We start from the raw sequence: 21,258 nt of genomic DNA on the forward strand, positions 1-21,258 counted from the left end.
ACGCAATCTGCACCACTTCCATCGCAATTAGATGCTCACCGCAGTCAACACACAAAATTTTCTACTTCTAAATATTTGCCTTTTTGGCAAGTAACATTCCCGCCTGAGTGCATTCTGGTTTATGTTCGTTTCTTCATTGTTTAGAAGCTTTTGCAAACGGCAAGGCTTTTGTTAGGATCATTAAAGGGCCATTAGATTTAACCGACTTCTGCTGTTTTCTTTAGAAAGCTGTATTTACTTTATCGTACGTTATGGTGGGTTAACAATCTCAGTAGCTCCAAATAAACACGAAACACCATCCGTAACGCCGTTGTTGTCGTCGTGTCCACTCACTGCGCAGGTCTCCACTTGGTTCTTCACCACCTTCAGCGTGTCGGGCCTGAAGGAGAAGGTCCGTTACCTGGACAACCTGCCGCAGCTCTTCACCTGCATCAAACCCGAGCAGATCGACATTCCTCCGTTCGTCCTGGAGTACGACGCACGAGTAAGAACTCGTGCCAAGAACGCTTCACAGGGAGAAATGTGAATGTGGTCTTTACCAGCTGGTTTAGGGAAAAACTCTGTAGTTCATTTTTTTGTGCAGTAGTGTGAAAATCTACTTGCCACCTGATTTAATTTTTTTCCCCCACACTTAAAACTGCAGTATGTAGATAATATAACATTTGTTTCTTGCATATTCGTTGAAACTGTCAGTAAGAGGCAGAGAATGTGTAAAAGGAAAAAAAAGAGCTCCTCCATCATCTCCCACTAACAAGAAACAACCAATCAGAGCTAGGAGGCGGGCCTTAGCGCCGTCAATCACCTCTTTACTTCCTGTTCTCTGCTTGCCTGTCCTGTTGTGAATGCTAAGGCCAGCTAGCACGACCACACATAATGGCGGAAAAAACTTTTTCTGTAATCAAGTTGTTGCTCTGCCATTAGCACATTTAGCAGCTTACATTAGATTGGTTGACAGCACTAAGACCCGCCTCCTGGCTCTGATTGGTTGTTTTTGTTGCATTTCCTCAGATGGCAGTAGTATCTGTGAGGAAGGAGGTGGAGGAAATTGATCTTTTCACAGATTATCTGTCTCATATTTTATTGTGATGAAATTGTGACAGTTTTAATAAATATGTTAAGAGAAACAAACTTTTATTTTTGTAAAATAAAAGTTATATACAACAGCTTTAAATAATTTTCAGATTAAATAAAAGTTTAATGTCAGACTGACATTATTCCGTTAAATATTGTCAAAATGATGTTGTTTTAATTATTATTTATTAAGGGGTAAAAAGCCATTCAAATCAACCTGGCCCTCTTTGGAAAAAAATAAATACTTTGACTAGGACAGTTTCCTTTCCATTCAGAGGTGGACGACCTGATGTGCTTCAGATCATTGTCCTAATCCATAACCCAAATTAAGAAGTAATGTTTTCACTATTTATAGCTGGTTACTTCCCATCCATCATACCTCTACCACCGTGCTTGACTGTAGGCTTGCTGTTCTTTCCTGAAATGCTTGGTGGGTGATGACGTTTTGTAGAAAGGGCCACGTTGGTTTGAATAAATTTCTCCCCAAGAAAAGTACATTTTGTATCTATTTTAGCTAAATGGCCTGAAACATCTAAACATACTCAAAAATGAGGAAATCTGTAAATATACCAGCTCTGGTTGGTATCTTACATCACTTTCAAAGCTTTTCTTCTCCTCCTCGCCGTTCTCTCCACATTCCTTCAGCTTGAAAATACAAGCCACTTTTTTTCCTAAATGACGGATGATGGCTGTCAGATCTGAATCTGGTGATCGTCTGAACTTTTCAGAGGCTGCAAACTGAAACGCTTTGCATTCTGATCTGAAATGATGAGCCTGCTGCCTTGATATCCTCCTCTTTGGTTCTGAATTTGCCCAAACCGTCAAACCCTAACACAGCCAGACTGGGTTCAGTCAGAGAAATACGTAGTTGGAGCCCAATTCTTACGTTTGAACGGGTTCACTTCCTTGCTTTTCCAAATGGAACGAGGCAAGGGAAGTCCACAATTTATAGCCCATTCTAATTTAATAACATTAAAACAAGCCTGTGTTTTGAGTCACCCAGGGTGAACATCCGCTCTCCATTTACTGTAATTTAATGCAACCCTAATTCGACACTGATTTTTCTGCGGGGTCTCCAAGGCCGAGCTCTGTAACGTGTTTACACCCATGTGCGTTTAATTCCAGGCACTTCTGAGTGCGCTTTTATCTCAGTTTGATATTCCTCCGAGATGACGGGAGGGAGGCGGGGGGTGGAGGGGAATTGATTGGAGTAATACGTGCTTGCTTTTCTAAAAATGTCACCTATTAATCAGCTTGCCTCCACATCCAATTAGAATGACGAAGTCCAGAGCGTTCTGTGTCGGTTCCCCGAACCGCGTCAAATCAAGGAATCCGCTAGATGTCTGAGTTAGATGTAGACAAAATAGCTTCTTGTTATTTTTGACCGAAAAGGGGGGGAAAAAGGTGTGTGTTTATGTTCTTTTGTGTTTATCCTTTATTGAGATGTTGTGATGTCTGCTGACGTGACATCTGATCCAGTTTAGCAAAGATGGCTTCCTCTACTACTCGCGTCCTATTTCTTCATTAAAAACATTCTGATCGCGAGACAAAAAATACATTCTTTAGATGCTTACAACAATTATAACAAGTCACATAAGGAGGATTTAATATCAGAATATATAAAAGAGTAAACAGGCTCAGGTTCAGAGTCATATAAATAGGAGCGCATCATTTGCAAAAAAAAAAAAGAAGCTAACTGGCAGGCTTGAACCAATGCTGCCCTTCACCAGCGTCCTGCAGTCTGAGCACAGACACGGCTTTGAGGAGGATCAGAACGCATCTGTAGGCAAGCAAGAAAATGTTTTTTTAGGAGTTTCAAGCCAGATTAGACGCATTTTGAGCTCCTTTGTTCCCTGCGAATGTCTGAAACAAACACAAGCAATCGTACAATCGCAATCTGAGTTCAGCCATCGCTGCGGCGGGGGGAGTGGATAGCGGATCCTGCAGTGGGAAGTTGATCCAGATGCTGAGAGCGGTGCAAGTTCATGAATTTAGAAGGCCAACACATGTCGAGTCGTTAGCAGCACAGGAGCTAGACTGCGTTTTGACGTCCAGAGCTCAAAGAAGAACTGAAAAGTGTCCTTGAGCGAACATCAGTCGAAAGAAAATTACACAGCTTGTTGTAAAACTGTCCCCCTCAAAAAAACAAAAAAGATATTCATAGTTATTTTTTAACACTTGATATTGCCAAAAGAAAAAAGTCATCCTGATCATCCAGGACCACTTGATTCTGGACATCCAGCTGTCGGTTCAGATCCATACTAGTCTGGTTGTGTAAATGAAAGAGATTCCACCTTCCATGTTCACAGATAAACATCCGGGTGTTTTTGGTTTGTCATCGATGTTTAATGCTTGGCCCAGGCACAGTACAAGTCATGAACCAGGGCGGAGGACCGTAACTGCGCCCCCAAAATCACTCCACTTAGACATCTACTGATAAAAACTAGCTTTTTGTTATTTTCTCCTTTAATCTCAGCTGACATTTTACCAGTCACGCCTCAATCCAGAGTGAAAGGATTACAAGTAATTGTGTTTACCCCTGGTCGCTGTCGTTTTCCTGGAAAGCAACCTGAAAAGCTGAAACCATTTAGGAAAATAGCTTAACATCACTGAAGATCCTCTATTAATGATACAAAGGCTAGGGATAGTGTTTCATAAAAACAACCCAACCCCAACAAAGAAAAAAAAAAGAAAAGCTCAGGATGATCTTAGCTTGTAACCTGGACGCTCACGAGCCTCCAGGTTCTGTGTTTGCTGTCGCAGAGCACAGAGCTTCTCCTGCGGCTCCAACAACTCAGATGCTGCACAGATTTGTGACATTTATCTCGTCCAACCTTTAGCTGTTTCTTGTCCTACGCACTTTGATTAAATGGTGAAACCGCCTCAGTAGCTTGCAGTCAGGCTTTGCAGAGCTCTGCTAATGAGCTAATATTGTAGCCAGGTGTGCTGAAGCAGAGACTCTGAAAGCTCTGGCTTCTCATGCTAACTGCGCACTGAGTCTGTCTTCTCTCCTGTCTCAGGTAAACGGACCGAACCATCCCAACGAGGCCTCTGGTCTGTGACAGGACGCCGGCTGGACCTCTTTGCTAGGCGGACGCCGTGAATTCAGCCCCTCTGAGGAGAAGTTCTTAATGGGCGTCAGACTGCCTGAGCGGTCTGAAATCACACGCTCCGTCAGGCTGTGAACCAGGGCGGGGAAAATCTCCGTTGACGTTTCCCGCCAAAACCGTATGAAGAGAGTCGTCTCAGGTCAGCGGTAGCGACCGTTTGTCGGCCCGGGATAGTTCCTGGATAATTCCTCGCATAAAGTCTTTTTCTCCTTTTTATTTATGTATTTTCTCCAGAGCAAATAAAGAGTCAAGTCACAAAACCTTTGACTTCACGTAAAATCACACCTTATCCAGCTGGTGGCTGAACACGGCGGCTGCGAGTTTTACTATTCAATGCAGTACATCGCTATGACAGCAAGAGGCGCTTAAACCAGAAAGTAACATAAAGTTAGAGCAGTAACTTCTCATCAGTCATATGCGTATGAATCAGAGGTTAAGTCCCAGACATGAACGCTTCAGTTTGCTGACGGCGTTTTCAGCTGCTCAGACCCACAGCATAAAATCTTGTTAGCCTTAAAAAAACCTTTTGTGTTCAAACTGAACGGCAGCCGACGAAACGTTGCGCGTCCGCCAGCGTTTAGAGTAAAACGAGTCCAAAAACAGACATTTATCCCACAAGTTATTTTTCCCTCCCCAGCTGATTGCTGCAGTCATGCAGTGGTTTCAATTCGTCGCTCTTCGTGTAAACCGATGGATGCGAGGATGCAGACGTTTGTTGCCTTAATTGCAACATTTTCAGTCCAACAGAAAAAATTACTTTTTGCTGCTTAGTTGAAATGAATTTTGCTCCGTTCATCTGCTCATTAAATAATCAGAGCCAAGAATTGACATGATTGTTCCCATACATACATCATGTTTTTTCATTCAACATCCTGGTCACTAATCAGGGCTGATCAATGGAAAATGAGCTGAATCACTCACTGAAGTAATTGATGCCGAGCTAAAACAGGCTGTCATCAGGAGTGATATTTGCAGAAAAGAAACTTAGCATCAGGAATAAACAGTTTTCTTGAGGAAGGACTGAGACTGATTGCGTCCCAATTTGTAAATACTGTTCATATCTTACAAACTGAATCAGACTTGTAGAGAAATCCCATAAATCTACCTATTTATTTAAACACACGTGATTTTAATTTTTGATTTTATTTGTAGAAATTCAACTTTGTCTCGTTATGTCTAAAACTAACTTCGGGCAACAATTTCTCCGGTTTTCTCAGTTTTCGTCCTCCACTGCTAAAACCATTTCGGTTCCATGTTTTTTGTTCGTTCGGTAAAGAAACGCTTGTGGATTTTCAGACGCGAGGTTCTGTGAATGCATCGTCTGTGATCGTTTTCTGACACAAAATCCTACTATTTCCATTGTGAATATCTTAGGACACTTGAAATGTAACAAAAGTAACATACAAGTAACTTTTCAGCAAGATACAGGAGCTTGTTTTAAGTCAATAATTCCACTGGCAGATCTTGTTTTTCCTTATAACAAGACATTTTTTCCATGTTTTCAGTGAAGAAAGTGGAGCTCCTGTAGTTCCTCTCATCAATATTTAGGGATTACTGACTTAAATAACCTCTATATCTTTCTGAAAACTTACTTGTAAGTTAGTGTTGTCTTATTTCAGGTCTACTAAGATATTAGCACTAGAAACTAGACCAAAATTACTTGGTAAGATTTTGTTTTTTTCAGTGACTGTAAATCGGAGTTGTGAAAGCCAACAGCTTGTAAAAATCACAACCTGTTTTCGCTCCTTTCATTCAGTTAAAGTGAAAGTGTTTGTCTTTGCGGAACATGCCGCTGGAGCTACACTTTTACAAGAAGCCATTAAGTTTGTTGCCTCTTTAACGGCCAACTGAGCTCTGCTCTCCTCGTTGCTGTGAGACATTTGAAAAGCAGAGGAACTGCGCTGCCTTTGGACGCTGTTGTACAAATGAAAACTTGTTCCAGAATACAAACTTCCTCCTCCCCTTGACGGATGAGTCTCGGCTCATCAAACGGATCGATGTTGGCTACAACGCAAGTTTGGGAACGATTGCTGATGATCGCTTCCCAGAGCCTCGGTGTAAAGCAAAAATCTAAACTCCCCATTTATTATTGTGGAGCTTTATTAGGGCTTCTGCTTCGGTGTGAATTTTTATCACCGTCTGTTGGGCTACCAGCTGATTTCTCAAGTTCGCCATCCAGGTGTTTCCCTTTCGTTTCAGCTCCGTTGGAAAGGCTTGAGCCTCTTAGGGTGATTCTCCTTCCTGTAAACGTTCTCATTTCCGAACGGATGAAACTCAGAAACTCGGCAAGAGATTCATCATAGGAAACGATGCTAACCTGCTCATTTATGAACCGAAGGCTTACAACAAAAACGCAGCCTTCTCGCTCAAGCATTTGTGCGTATGGAAGGAAAAATAAACTTAAACTATGCTGAGGACAATGAGAAGAAGTGCAGGTTTTGGAGGAAGACCCGTCTTACAATCACTCGCTTCACAAACTGTCGGCAGAACCGGGATTTTCTCACACGATGTTTAGCTGAGCCAATTTTTGACTTTACGGAAATGTGATCTTTTTTGTTTTTATAAAATGCATCTGTCATTTTATCGTTGTTGCTTCAGACTGTCCAAAGCTTTCAGGGTCTGAAGGAAGTCTCTTCTGTTTGGATCTTCCTCTTTTTTTATTATTATTATTTTGATTAAAAATCCTTGACTTTCATCAAAGCGTCTGGATCCTTCTGTCGTGATAATTGGAGGTGAAACACAGAGCCAATGGTAACTTTAAAAGAAATATAATTTTTGAGATGCTTTTCTTTTTTCTTTTTGTTTTCTATAAAACAAAAATGACCCGATTTTTGGTTTAACTTTAAATATTAGATTTTTAGAGATGCTGTGACAAACATTGGGGATCCCAAAAAAATGAGGGTTTTTGTCTTTAGAGTGAAAGCGCTGCATACAGTTTCCTATTTGGCCAATACATTTAAAAAAGTGAAGTACTTCGTCATTAGGAAAGCTCTCTGGTGATATGAAGTATGTACAGGATGCCAGGTGGTAATTGTACCAATTACAGGACATCATTTTGAGTTTTCATTTTCTGGAACAGTCTAGAAACCGCGAGGTAAAAACTGAGAATCTGGGGGGATATCAAGCTCCTCTGCCTTTAGATTTTTTTATTTTGTTAAATTGAATTTGACCTGGGCTCTGCCTGATTAATAGTAATTAATCGAAAATACACAAAGCAAATCTCCAGCCATTTCTTTACGAGGCACGCTTTGACGTTCTAAAACATAATATCTGTTAAGAATCGAATTACCAAAAGAAAAAAACATTCTCTGGATTGAAGCGTGCTAAAAACACATCAAAGTGTGTACTTCTCTGGGGTTTTAGTGCTGCTTTATATTTGTAATCATTCTGTCTCATTTTTTATTTTTTTATAGCAAAACCATGTTTTACAGTCAGTGCTCTTTCTCTGCTCTCAATATGAATAATTAAAATACATTTTCAATGCCGTTCTGCTAAAGATAAATCAGGATCTTACAAAACCCCAAGATTTAAAAAAAATCTGGCTGCTACTGTGCTTAGTTCATGAGACATAGAGGAGCTTTGATTCAGATGGAAGGAAAAGTAACAGCAGATTTCACTTGCTATGTGAAGACTGCAGGACGTTTTGATGTAAAGTAAAACACTGCTCCACTTCTTCTCCAGTTCTCGTCTGCTGTGGCTGGAAACGGAGGCACACTCAGTTCCACGCTCAAAGAGTGACTCACTGGAAGAAATGAAGACGCGTTTTAATGAAGGCCGTCTTTAATGTCATCAATGGCCGTCTTCTGAACAGTTCTCGGAAGTCGACTGTTACGGTTGGAAACAACAACAATCCGAAACCTCAACGCACGCCGTCTTGCCGTGAAAACCGGAAGTTTACATACGCAGCATCAAAATGCAATCACACTTTTTTTTCCTTCTCACAGTCTGAAGCGAAGGCAGAACAAACTACACTTGATTTAGGTCGGATAAAATTATCCAAATCATTTCTATTTGCTAAATGCCAGAAAACAGCGAGAAAATTTTGTAGAGATTTATTTCTTGGTGACTTTCCTTAAACTCTAACCTTTACAGACATGGTGGTTATGAGGGATGACTGTCTTTTAAAGTGTATGCGGTTAAATTCCTTCAGGAATTATCTAGTTTAACCTCAATTTCTTGTCTTCTACGCTGGTAGAGTGGCTCCTCTTACCAATTTCACTTGCTGTCGGTGGGATGTCAGCAGTGGAGCCTCCTGCTGCTGATATCTGTTCAGTGCCGTTCTGCTAAATATTAATCAGGATCTTACAAAACCCCAAGATTTTTGGGGCTGCAAGGGAATGTCTGTTTTTGGAGTATCTGTCTGTAGGCTTGAATTGATGACGATGAGAGTGGCAGGACAATCAGTCTGACCAGCTGACACATTATCAGTTCTAGAAAGTGTCCGAGGACGGTCCCGTCTCAGAGGTCGGTCCCGTCTCAGAGGACGGTCTCGTCTCAGAGGACGGTCCCGTCTCATAGGACGGTCCCGTCTCAGAGGACGGTCCCGTTTCAGAGGACGGTCTCGTCTCATAGGACGGTCCCGTCTCAGAGGACGGTCCCGTTTCAGAGGTCGGTCTCGTCTCATAGGACGGTCTCGTCTCAGAGGACGGTCCCGTCTCAGAGGTTGGTCTCGTCTCATAGGACGGTCTCGTCTCAGAGGACGGTCCCGTCTCAGAGGTCGGTCCCGTCTCAGAGGACGGTCTCGTCTCAGAGGACGGTCTTGTCTCAGAGGTCGGTCCCGTCTCAGAGGACGGTCTCGTCTCAGAGGACGGTCTTGTCTCAGAGGACAGTCTCAGAAAGCATGTTGAAAGTTCTTCCATGTCTTGTGAAGATAGTCTATTTGGAGATTAATTTTGATGGGACGTGACAGGGTTCTTTTGAAACACTGTAAGCCATTACCATGGCAACGGAACACACAGCAGGTAGCAGCATCGTCACAGCCGATGAACTGTGACGATGACCAGGAGAGGAAAAGAACTGAAAGAAAACTAAATGCATCAAATAAAGCAAATTGGGGATTAGTAGAAGGAAAAAGTGAGGAAAAGTGTGTAAGAAAAATGGCTTGTAACATGTTTTTTAATCTAAAATCTGTGACATCCACTGGTGTTCAGCTGTTTTTACTCTAGCACCACTAAGTAAAGATAAGATTGACAATAATGTTGTTTCTGAAACCTTTTGAGCACAAAAGTGGCTGAGAAACATCAAGCCGAGCACATAGGTCTGCTGTTGAGTTTGAAAAAAACGACACGGCTTTGAAGAGCTCATTCTGCGGCCACGTGTGGACGCAGAGCGGCCGACTGATTGTCAGGGACATTCGGGTTCAACTCTTCCTTTGAAGCCCTTACAGTTTCACATGAATCCTGGCTCAATAGAGGCAGGTCTGATCTCCAGATGACACACACAAAAAAGTAAAAACTGTCCACATTAGTAATTAATAACAGGGCACGATGCACATAGGTCTGTCTGTCAGAGTGCGGGTCTGGAGAGCGGTGCGATGACGTGTCTCCTCCGCAGAGTGTGTTCACTCATCCTGAGGGTCAAACCCAGAGCCGGGCACTCTGATGAGGCCGCGGCTGGGATGCCGTGCGTCTTCCAACGTCCGCATTTCCTGTCCCGCATCAAGATCTGAACGCTGATGTTGAGAATCACGCTGCAGCTCTGTATATCTTCAGGATCTCTGGCCAGAGCGAAACCTTTTAATCTTCTGCCCATTAATGAGCAAAAAGTCAGTTTAAATAAACAGGAGGAGGACAAATTCAATCTGTTAGAAAACATATGTTGTGCTTTTGGTTTCCATGAGAAACATATGGAAGTAAAAAAATCTGGACCGCAGCTCTGCAGCCAAACCCCCTGACTTTGATCGTTCTTGCATATTTTGTTACATCTATGTTTCAGATGCAATATGTCAGCAGTGTTGGGTTTTGGAAGCAAAACCACCTGTTACAGTAAATGCGGTACCGTATGTCTTCAATAAACCGTTTTATGGGAACCATGATCCGGTAATGGACGCCTTCATTAACCGGCCGCCTGGTGAGACGGTGGATGTGAACAAATTCATGACAAATATCTAAGGCGACAACCTGGATACCTTCTTTCATAAAACATTTCCATCATATTACCGACCTCTGTGTTTCTGAGCATTCATAGATCTCAAGGTCGACGGTGACAGAGTGGAGGTTTTCCATTCGCACAATTAGCAAAGAGCGTCTTCTCCTTTTTTATCTGTATGACTTGCAGCAATTAGGAAAAAAGAAATTATTATTGTTACTAATTACGTTGTTTTTATGCCTATTACAAAAAGCCTCGCACTCTTATTTTAGTAGACACTTCAAACTTCTTCTTTTTTTTCTTTTTTTTTTTTTACTGTTTTCACATCACTTTGCTACAGCCAGCAGTGTCTCCATTAGCATGTCCACTTCTGGAAAAAATGTCTCTTTTCTTGTGTTTGTTTGAAGTCGCTGCCATCGACGGTTTCCACGTCCGTCACAGCCGAGGCTGACGAAGCCGCAGCGAAAGTTTAACGTGAAAACCGTGAAACAGACATTCAGCCAGCGCCGTCTTTTCAAACGAAACCGAGTTGAATCCCGAAATCATGATGCGCAGCCACTTCTTTTCAATTTTCAGTGGGATTTGAGTCTCGCAGACGCCGGTGAGGCACGTCCTCGCATACCCAACACTAAGTCCTCAAAAAATATTTAGAGACAAAACGGATTGACTCTAAAGAGTCTAGTCATTTTCATGCACAAGAAACAAGTTTTCTATTTTGAGAAAACCCGCAGCAGGAAGCTTTGGTCACTTGGCTAACAGAAGTGAAAAAGAAATAGTTACAGATTCGCGTTCTGCGTGTTTCTGTCTCTGATTACAACCTGCAACAACAGCTGTTTGTAAGGGAAATGGTGACTACCAGCATACCAACTTCAAGCAGAAACAGCAGCAAAAGAGTTGATTTTTCTGCCTGTTTGGCTGTTTCCATAGACGTGATGCGGGATGATGGCAGCTAATGATAAATCAACTCAAAATCAAGACAGCACCAGAGGTCATTGGGTTCAACCTCTAATAATAAGCCCCTAATAATAATAATGATGATGATGATGATTCTGGGATCTGGGAACCCCAGATGTCTTCCGGCCAGTCGGCCATTAAATTTTATATGTAAAAGACCCAAATTATCTGATGAAGTTGTCATGCTAGTTTAAACAATTATAATCACAATATTTTCTCCTGCAGCACAAATGCTGCCCACATGTTTTTAAGACCCTTTCCAATTAACCATCACGCTTAAAGACATTTGTCCATCTCTACTTCTGGACTCCAGAGAACGACATGCCGTCTGAGAAGCAGAACGCATTTTTGCAGGGATAACAAGCGCAGCTGAAGGTGCGCCGGTCATCCGAGGTTGTCTGGGTTTGTGTCAGATTAAAAAAGAAAAAAGAAAGCATGCGGCAACAAAGTTCCTGCCGACGACACTTGTGGTGTGATTGATTCAGGACAACAGTGTGGCTAGAAACAGATCCAGATGTTAGGAAACGGGAAGGATCCAATCGCTTTTCCTTCATGAAGCCCAATCAACGTGGAGCTTGAACGCACCAGAGGGGAACCAAACAGCAAACCTTCATTAAAACATGCAAATATATGTAAACGTGGTCTTTGATTTTTCCCTCTGCATGAATGAAACATGAACGTGTTTGTCAGTAAATAACATTTTATTAATATTACTTTTATTACATTTTATTTATTATTTATTACTTATTAACATTTAGAAGGCAAACTTGCATTATCATATCATCGATATGTTAATTGAGAGCGGTCTCAAAACAACAATATTATCGTGTATCGCGATAATTACTAGAACAATTTATTGGCCAGTGAAGTTTATCGAGACAAAGTACGATTTTTTTTTCGTAGTTTTCATTCAAAACTTTTTTTCATGTCAACGTCGGACATGTTCATTTTAAACTGTGAACGAATAAAATGAATAATGAATGAATATTTAACGTGGCTTCCTACGTTAACCTTATTAACACCATGCAAAGAGTTACGTTATTGTTTGTTTGTTAACCACCGTGCGCTACGCTGTGAGATGATAAAGTGCAATGTGTCAAGAAGCTGAGGCTTTGCTGCTTCTGCACACATGCAGCAGCGGCAGCATGAATGGAGCAGATAAGCTGCTGCCATGATAAGAAACTCAGCAGCACAATGTCTGGCGTGTGCTGATGCTGACGGAGACATGTAAACACTTTATCCCTGGTAATGAGCCGCGACTTTTTAGAAAACTTAGCACGTCTCGTGCAGTCAAGTCCATACTTCCTGCTTCTGTGGACGCTCTTCTGTAAGAATGAGAAATTTAAAGACAAAAGGATCAAAGAGCCTTTCAAAGCAGTTTAGAGCTTTAAAATGCAGCCGCCCATCAAACTGGGAAGGGTTATAATGTTGTTCCCAAACAATGTTTCTGTTCTTCTTTTTGGCTCGATGAAGATAATCGATGTGTTGAAAACATTTTTTTAAAATAGCTCTTTAAATGTTACGGAGGTATTTTTAAGAATAAATCAAACCTGTACGATGCGTTTGAAAGAGTACATGACATATTTGGATGAAAATGTGTTCAACGTTTTAATAGATAGAGCTTAATACAAAGTAACAAACTTTTTAAAATTAATCTGTGCTGATTTATGGGAGCACCAATAAATCAGCACAGATTTTCTTAATTTTGAGAGATCAGTGATCAGCCGATATTTACATGTGACGGCGATGACATCCAGGACTAAAGGTCAACTGCGGTCGGCCCACCAGGTTATTTATGTCTGCAGTTACCAATGTTCACTCCAGTGTTTCCAGGTCAGTAATTTTCTTGCTACATTTATATATATATATATATAGAAAATCAGTACCGAACAAAATTAGAATTGGCCAGAAAAATGCAATCAAAAGCCCTAAAATATTCTAACAGGACCTATATTTTGAAACAAAAATGTTTGTTTTTTTGATTTTCCAAGTAAACAAACAAAATAAAAAAAACATGTCAGAGCAAACAGAGACAAACCAGAAGCCGTCTTCTCGTACAGATGCGTCCAAAACTGAATTACTTGAGCACTAAAAACAAAAGAAGCGTTTGGCATTAACCAAATACAGCAACATGACGGTTTTCTTAGCCTATTTAGCAGAAATGGAACCAGAAACATTAAAGTCACTGAGTTATTTCCAGTTTCTGGCGAGTTCAGATTCCTCAGAGTTACGGAGGACATCAGAAAGACAACTGGAGCCACTGCAGCCAAACGCAGCTCCAGAAGATGGATTTATTTTATACACACGTTTGCTCAATTTATTTTATTCACCTGATTTTCAAACATGGTGAGGACAAAATAATTAATTAGCATGTACCTTCATACGTATTAGTTTACTGTAAAACTTCAGATACCAGGTATCCATTTACTTAAGCTGAACAATGTTATTAGTATGTTTCCCATCAACATATAAATGCATCCAGACAACGCTGGACTGATTATGAATCAGCAGAAAAATACATCTGTGCAGCTTCACAACAACAACAGACCGGCAGAGATGGAAAACGGAGAGTAAAACAACTCAACCCTGCAGCCGATAATTCATATAATTTCAGAGGATTATGCAACTTGATATAATCATTATGCGCAACATTAGGAGTCTCTGCTGTTGTTTCTATGTTCAGAAAGGACCTTGCTGCTCTGCTCAGGTCCTGCACAGCACCTTTTGTTTAGTTACTTCTCAAGGACGACCGAGTTCTCGCTGTTTTCTACCGTCAGCTGAAACTCTTTTTAAATGTTTCTGCAGTTATTCTGACACACACACACACACACACACACACACACACACACACCACACACACACACACACACACACCCACGCACCCCCACACACAGGCACACACACACACACCCACACACACACACACATATATATATATATATATATATATATATATATATATATATATATATATATATATATATATATATATAATAAAATTTGACTCAAAATAAATGTCACATCGTAATTTAACGCCTTGAAATTGGCCCTCTATCTCTTTAAGAAGGTCCTGCTCTTTCTGAAACTTCACCTTCAGGAAGTCGTCACAACATGGCTCCTCTATTAACTCTTTAACAACGTTTTTACCAGCATTGCACTGAGAAGTAGCTCCTATAATGAGCTCAGCTGATGCTCCACCAGGCAATTGCTAATTGCTGCTGACTAGTCTGAAGGAGCTGAGTCAGGGAGGAGGGCTGCTCCGTGTGGTGGAAACTTGGAAACTGCAGCTCTGAGGAGGAGCTTCTTCCCTGAAGAACACCAGCCAGGTGTTTTTCACAACTAAATGGAGATTGAAGGATTTTTCTTTTTTTCAGACATGCATGAAAGAGTCAGGGTACGTTTTAATGAGGGACTAACATTATAATGTGATGCAAAGCTCAAAAATCTTGACCTTTAAGTGAACCATATGATTTATTCTTTGATTGAACATGTTCTCCTGAAATCTGACTTGGTAACGGCACTTCCACATTCAGCATTCATTCTAACACCTTTTTTTCTTTTTAAACTCCTAACTAAGTGCCTCCTGTTACTATGGCAGTAACTAAGCTGCTAACATCAGCAGGTTCACGTCTCAGTTCTTCAGCTTTTGGTTTTCAGTATGTAAATAATGAAGGTTTTTCTGGGCTCAGGGGAATCATGGCTGTTACTCTCAGTGTGTTTTCCTGCAGCAGCTGGCTGGAGTAATAGATGTGGTTATCTGGATCATATTTGCTGAATAACAAACACGAACACAGTGTGGGACTCTTTACAACTCGATGCAGTAAAAAGAAAAACAATAAATGAAATAAAAATAGTGGCATGCATGAAGCAAATCCCTCCGGCAACACTGGACGTGCCATCTGGCTGATCTGTCTGATCCCAGACTGCATTTATCATGTAGTTATGATTCAGACGCTCCGCAGAGACAAACATTTCTTTTTAATCTTGAAGCTGAAGGACGTCTCAGCTCCAGTCGATGAACTATCTGCAGCTCTCTAAACGGACCCGGGAGATCGTCTGTATCGCCAGGTCACCGAGAGCAGAAACGCTCTTACAGCAGAGAAGAATTGAAATTGCGGTGTTGCATAATGAAGAGCAGTTATTATGTCAAAAAGTTTCTATTCCAAGGAGTTTATGTCACCAGCAATTAATCATAACGTTTTACAGATTCAAATGTTTCAGAGCATTAATGAGCATCATAAATCATTTTCTTTTGTTTTCAGAGTGAAGCTGATTAGAGAAGTCTGAGTCAAACGTCTCCCAGAGGGATGGATTCTTAAATATGTGTTAAAAAGACCAAACATATTTGGGAAAAACTTTAAGATCATTAAGAAAATACAGAATACTGCTTATGATGTGCAGTACGTACATTTCAATTAGAATACCGTTTCTCACGAGTTGCATTTCCATTGATCTTATAACTTGACATTTTGAAAATAAATTCTGTGAAGAGAAACACGGCAAACAAAAAACCTGAGATAAAAAGTTCTGCAATTAGGATGAGGTTATTTTTTTGGCCATATGAAAATTGGTTTATTTCGCAAAACACTTGTGTCACATCACGCGAGTCACATGATCAACAGATGGATGTTGCTACTGACGGAAACCATAAAGAAGACAACACCAGGAAGTGGTAGGAGGAGGGTGACACAGCGTGTTTTTTAATGATTTATAGTGTGAACAAAATGCATTCATGTGTGATTTTAATTATTTTTTTCATGGAAACACAGCAATCTCAAAATTGTATTTTTCGCGGAATATCAACAGAGTTTTGCACGTATTTCTAAAGAAAAGCAGATTTTGCCAGTCAGACATTTGTTTCTGCCTTATCAGAGGCTCAAACCAGTTTGTAGGGGAACTGGAGCTGAAGGTGACAGAAACAGATTAACCATTAAGAGAAAACTCTCACTATCTGTTCAAAAGGAGGAGATGTTTTTAACACAACGACCCAGAAAAAAACCCTCCAAGGTCCTTCAGTCACCAAAACAGCAGCAGCTTAAAATATAAACATGACAGCAAGTTAAGAAACTAATCATTGCAAGAACAGAAAAAAAACATTTATTTAAAAGTGTGACAGAGTTATTATTTAAATTTAAAGCTATCCAAAAATCATAACTGTCTGGTCTTTGGTGGGTATTTATTTTTAAATGCTCCCATCTGTTTGTGTCTCTAGCATTTCTGAGGTTTGTAAAGTCAAAAACTGTCCCCAACTGGAGGTGTGTCCCCACCAGCTGTGTTAAGTCCGCTTTAATTTCCATGGGAAGCACAGATGGACGGAACACCTGTCCGTTTGGGGAGGTGTCAAATGCGGATGGGAGGCCGCTCCAAAAGCAGGAAGTGGACTACAGCTCAAGGCCTTCTGGCTAAACATAACCAAAACAAACGAGAATCTAGCGCTAGCTGGAGAAATGGCTCATGGGCTTTTACCGAAGACAAAAAAGAAACACTACAACCGCTAAAATCTGACGCCACTCCATTTTGGTTAACATTTCGTGAACAATGAATTTACGCTCAATGTCTTATTCTAAGGATTTTGGTGTCGTTTCCTTCAGTTGTTCTTGGTGCAGCGCCCCCACAGGCCAGGAGGGGAACAGGTCTTTCAAAACGTGTCGTTCGTTTGAAACGACGCAGAGCGAAAGCGAACAGCAGCAGCTGGAAACAGAACAAACGTTGCAGTTCTGGTCCCCCATCGGTCGCCTACTGCAAAACCTCTGACAAAGAGAAGACGGGCGAGCTGCAGGAGGGCTGGTCGGGACCAAATTACCTCACTATCACTTCCCCAGTCCTCAATTTACCAGGTTATGGTTAAGTCTCAAATAGAAAACAGTGCAATAATAAAAGGAACACGAGCAGAGTGGCCTGTTTATGACTGCAGCTGTAGAGCGGCTGCTGAAAGCAGCAGGCAGTGAAAGCCGGTTATTGGCAAGGAGCTGAGTCGGGTTTCCTGTTGGTGACCCTGATCCATCAGGTCTCATCAATATGTGAGGATATCTGTGACCAGGACGTTAAGCTAACGAAGGACTGTGATATTTCTTCCTCTGGCTTATCTTCAAGAGTTCAAAACCCAGCATTACCAGGGTCATGTTTTCCTAAGCGTGCCAGTCTTGGGCAAAGAAACACATGTAACTTCCCCAATTTAATTTCTGACATTTCGTGTATTCGTGTATAGGATGTAACAAAAAATGGCCTGTTCCAACAGAAACGTCGTTGTTTATTACATAAAAACAAAGTGGAATTGGAAAGGCTGTGTTTGGAAAACCAATTACAACCTCGCTGTTTTCACAGGTTTTTAAGACGGAAAGTACAAGTCAGCCCCGACTAATCGAAAACAATTGGATCAGCAACTGTGACCACCTTGACAAAGGCAGGCAGCTTGCTGGAGTTTACACAATGCCAGGAAATAAAGACGTCAGCAAGAACGACAAGGCCATTCCTGAAACAATACCAGGTTACTTACAGAGCTGGAGAACGTTTTAGTCAAGGCACTTTACGCCGAGGCCACATTCACACACCAGTACACACACACATCGTCAGGCAAGTTAGAGTCCAAGTGCCTGGCCAAGGGGCACGTCGGCGTCTGACAGGAGAAAGCTGGAATTGAACCTGCAACCAAGACAATCACAAGTCAAATAGTCGACCCACTGATCAAATCCAGGAAGAAAACGATTCACAGAAAACCTCTAAGCTCAGACCTGAACCATCAGAGCCACATAAAAGCAGTTACAAAGTCGGCCTCCTGAAGAACATCTCTAGGATTACAGGATTAAAATCTAGAGAAATGCATTTATCTTTAGTCGCATTGATTACGGCACCAGTGCCTTCAGATCTGTGAATGGTCGAACTGCAGCTGATCCAGAACGCTGCTGCTGGTGTTCTCACTGAATCCAGGAACATGGAGCATCACTCCGGTTCTGAACTCTTTCCACTGAGAGAAAAGACTTTAAAATGCTGCTGATGGTTTATGAATCAGTGAGTGACACAACAACACGATGCATTGAAGGCCCATTATCATTGTATCAACCTTCCAGACCTTCTGAAACCAAACATGCGGAAGCAGCATTCAGCTTCTATGCACCACAAACCTGGAACAAACTTCCAGAAAACTGCAAAACGGCCGAAACTCTGATTTCCTTGAAATCTAGGCCAAAAAGCTCACCTGTTCATAGTTGCCTTTGATTAGTAGTAAGTGGAAAGCTGATCAACATTTTTGACGTGTGTTAATGATCGGTACAAAACACAATATTTATTGCTTGTTTCAAAAATAGCGGCTCTACGACGTCTTTATGATGCTAATCAGCTTGTAGATTAGCATCAAGTTGCACTTTCGTCCCATTTTTTTAAAATTTTTTATTTCTCTTTGCCGTTCCTGGACAGCCGTCTCAAAAGTTCATTCACACAGAGGTCAGACTGAGTGATGCTCAAGCATTTTTTACAAATTCATCTAATGTACCTTGCTTGGTTTAAATCACGGCGGTGTTCTGACTTTGACCCCCGTGTTATTTTGGCGAACACACACACACACACACACACCCCCGCCCCCCCCCCCCCACACACACACACACACACACACAAGAAAGAAGCACAAAAGTCCCAGTGTTACATGAGTGGTGACAGACAGACTCATTATAGGCTTTACAGTCCTCAGTGTGGATTGTTAGCATCATGACAATAGTTCAGAATGTGACTAAACAAGTTTCTCTTGTTTGTGAAGGTTACAAGTATCAAGAATTTGCTCTTTAAAAAAAAAAAAAATCCGGCAGCATGACTTGCTCTAATTCTCTTCCAGTTCAGTGTTCGGCTGCACCGTCAAAACACAAAACCTCACTAAGTGGTTTTGGTCTGGATTCTTCTTGTGCCATTAATCATCGCACTTTAAAATAGGACAAAACTAACTTACAAGTGACTTTTCAGCAAGTTGGTTTTAAGTCGATACTTCCTGGATGTTGATGAGAAAGCGCTTGCTATAAGTAAAATAATCAGTATCCATCAGTATTAAGGAATTACTGATTTAAGACAAACTCGTATATCTTGTTGAAAAGTTACTTTTAAGTTGCTTTTGCTGTATTTGAAGTCTGACAGGGTATTTGCATGAGAAGCTAGAGCAAAACCACTTGGCCGAGTTTTTGTTTTTGCAGTGGGTGAACGCAAAAATCAGCCAAAGGTTTTCAGGACAGTCACCTCCTCCATGTGGTGGAAGGTGGATCATTTGGTAATATTTTGTTCGGACCACAAATTAAAGTGACCTTGAGACAATTCTGCAGAAACAAAGAGAAGCAACGTTTTAATTGGAGTGGCTCTGAGTTTTCCACTGCGTCGTTGTCATGAAATGATACAGATGAGTTAGAACTGCGGCTGAGTCGTGTTTTTCTGTTGTTTTTTCTGCATTCTGGCTTCTTTGTTGTTGTTTTTTTTGCAACCAGTTTTCTGTAACAATGCGCCTCTGGAATCTCCTGCTTCACAGCTTGAAGGCCAAACAAATACCTGGTATTGACTGAGTGCTGCTGGAGGGAGATGAGAAAGACCCGAACAGATGGACGTGATGGAACGGGAATGTTCACTGGGAGTATTGGTCTAAAGAAAAATGCGCAGACCAGGCATCTGAGCTGCTCTGCATATTTTATAGGAAACAGACACAAGTAAAACACGGAGGCCGCGGCTCTTCGACTTTTAAGGTCGAGAGTCGCCATGTTGGGTGTTTAAACTTTGACGAGTTGACTTCACTTTAAAAACATCTAGGAAACCGATTCCCCTAAATAAATGAAGTAACAACAACAAAAGATTCTAAGTTCACAAGATTCAACATATTATTTTTGACAAAATGATGTGCTGAGCATAACATAGCAGTCAATAACCCCACAGGAAGCTGGATGAAGTCTGTCATGGCGTCCGAATCCTGTGGATGATCAGAAAACTGCAGGTTAAAAAAAAGATTGAATCAAAAGAAGTTTTGGTTTTTTTTAGTCTTTTTCCCCACAACCTCTGACAAGCAGAGTAGGAATTCACACCAGAGACGTTGTAGGACCCTTTCATCGTCCTCGAGCGAAACTGAGAGACACTGCAGGACAGCAGTCCCTATGGCAACAACGTCTTTGGTCTAAATGCTCAGGTCTGAGCTAACTAAACTAGAAAACTATTCAGCTTGAAAGACAAATGTTTCGTTAGTGTGAAAGCAAAATATTTAGTTCAGATTTAAAGGTTTGGGTAGAATGTAAATATTTTATTAAATTGTTTAGTTTCAAAGCTAAACTGAAACTAAATATTTAGCTTGCGAATTAAATACTTAACCTGAAACGCCGGCATTTATAAATATATGTGGCTGAAAAATGAACCCAAGCATTTTTTCTGTCTTATTCAGGCTAAATAAACAGAATTATGACTGTTTTTTGTGTTGTTGTTGTTTTTTTGCTCACACAAGCTCATTCAGACTTCATTGCAGACTTTGAATACTTTGGCTTTTTGTTTTCTCTTGCGAGGATCACGTCTTCTCGGCGAACCAAGATCTGCTTTTGATTCATTTGCTACACTTGCTCATATGCTTTTCCATAAAAATGACACAAGTCCTGTTCTGGTCGCTCAGAATTGACAAAAAACAAACACGAAAAAAAAAATAAAAAAGGTGAAATTATATGCAGTTGAGATCTTTCAGAATTTGTGAAGTGGACCCGGTCCAAAACCCATTTAGGATCTACAGCAGATTACACATGATCTTCCTACTTAAAGAAGGGTCTATATATCTAATGTATTACAATTTGGTTTGTTAATGAGTAAGTAAAAACAAGAAAAAAAAAAATTGGTGTATTTTATTTGTCCTTTTTTCCCCCTCCTTGTTTTGACAGAAAGTCCCAATAAAATACATAAAAATAGTATGTTTGTATTGACAAAGAGAGTGTGAATTGCACCGACAAACAGCCCAATGTTGTGTGTGTGTGTGTGTTCAGAGGAAGTTTATTACGGATCTTTCTGGGAAACAAACCAGCGGTGCGTGGAAAGCTCTGAG

At 41.0% G+C, this 21,258-nt stretch overlaps 1 protein-coding gene across 1 annotated transcript in view; it reads left to right on the forward strand.

Moving 5' to 3' along the window:
- gdap2 (ganglioside induced differentiation associated protein 2) overlaps nt 1-6,875 on the forward strand; it is a 30,213-nt gene extending 23,338 nt beyond the window's left edge. The window contains 2 exon segments of the mRNA XM_055032178.1: nt 341-484; nt 4,092-6,875. Of these exon segments, the coding sequence (XP_054888153.1) occupies nt 341-484; nt 4,092-4,133 (186 nt within the window). The 3' untranslated portion in view covers nt 4,134-6,875.
- Nucleotides 6,876-21,258: the final 14,383 nt, after the last annotated feature.

This window comes from Poeciliopsis prolifica, unplaced genomic scaffold, assembly GCF_027474105.1.
Source record: "Poeciliopsis prolifica strain line A6 unplaced genomic scaffold, Auburn_PproV2 SCAFFOLD007, whole genome shotgun sequence".
Classification (NCBI taxonomy): Eukaryota; Metazoa; Chordata; class Actinopteri; order Cyprinodontiformes; family Poeciliidae; genus Poeciliopsis; species Poeciliopsis prolifica.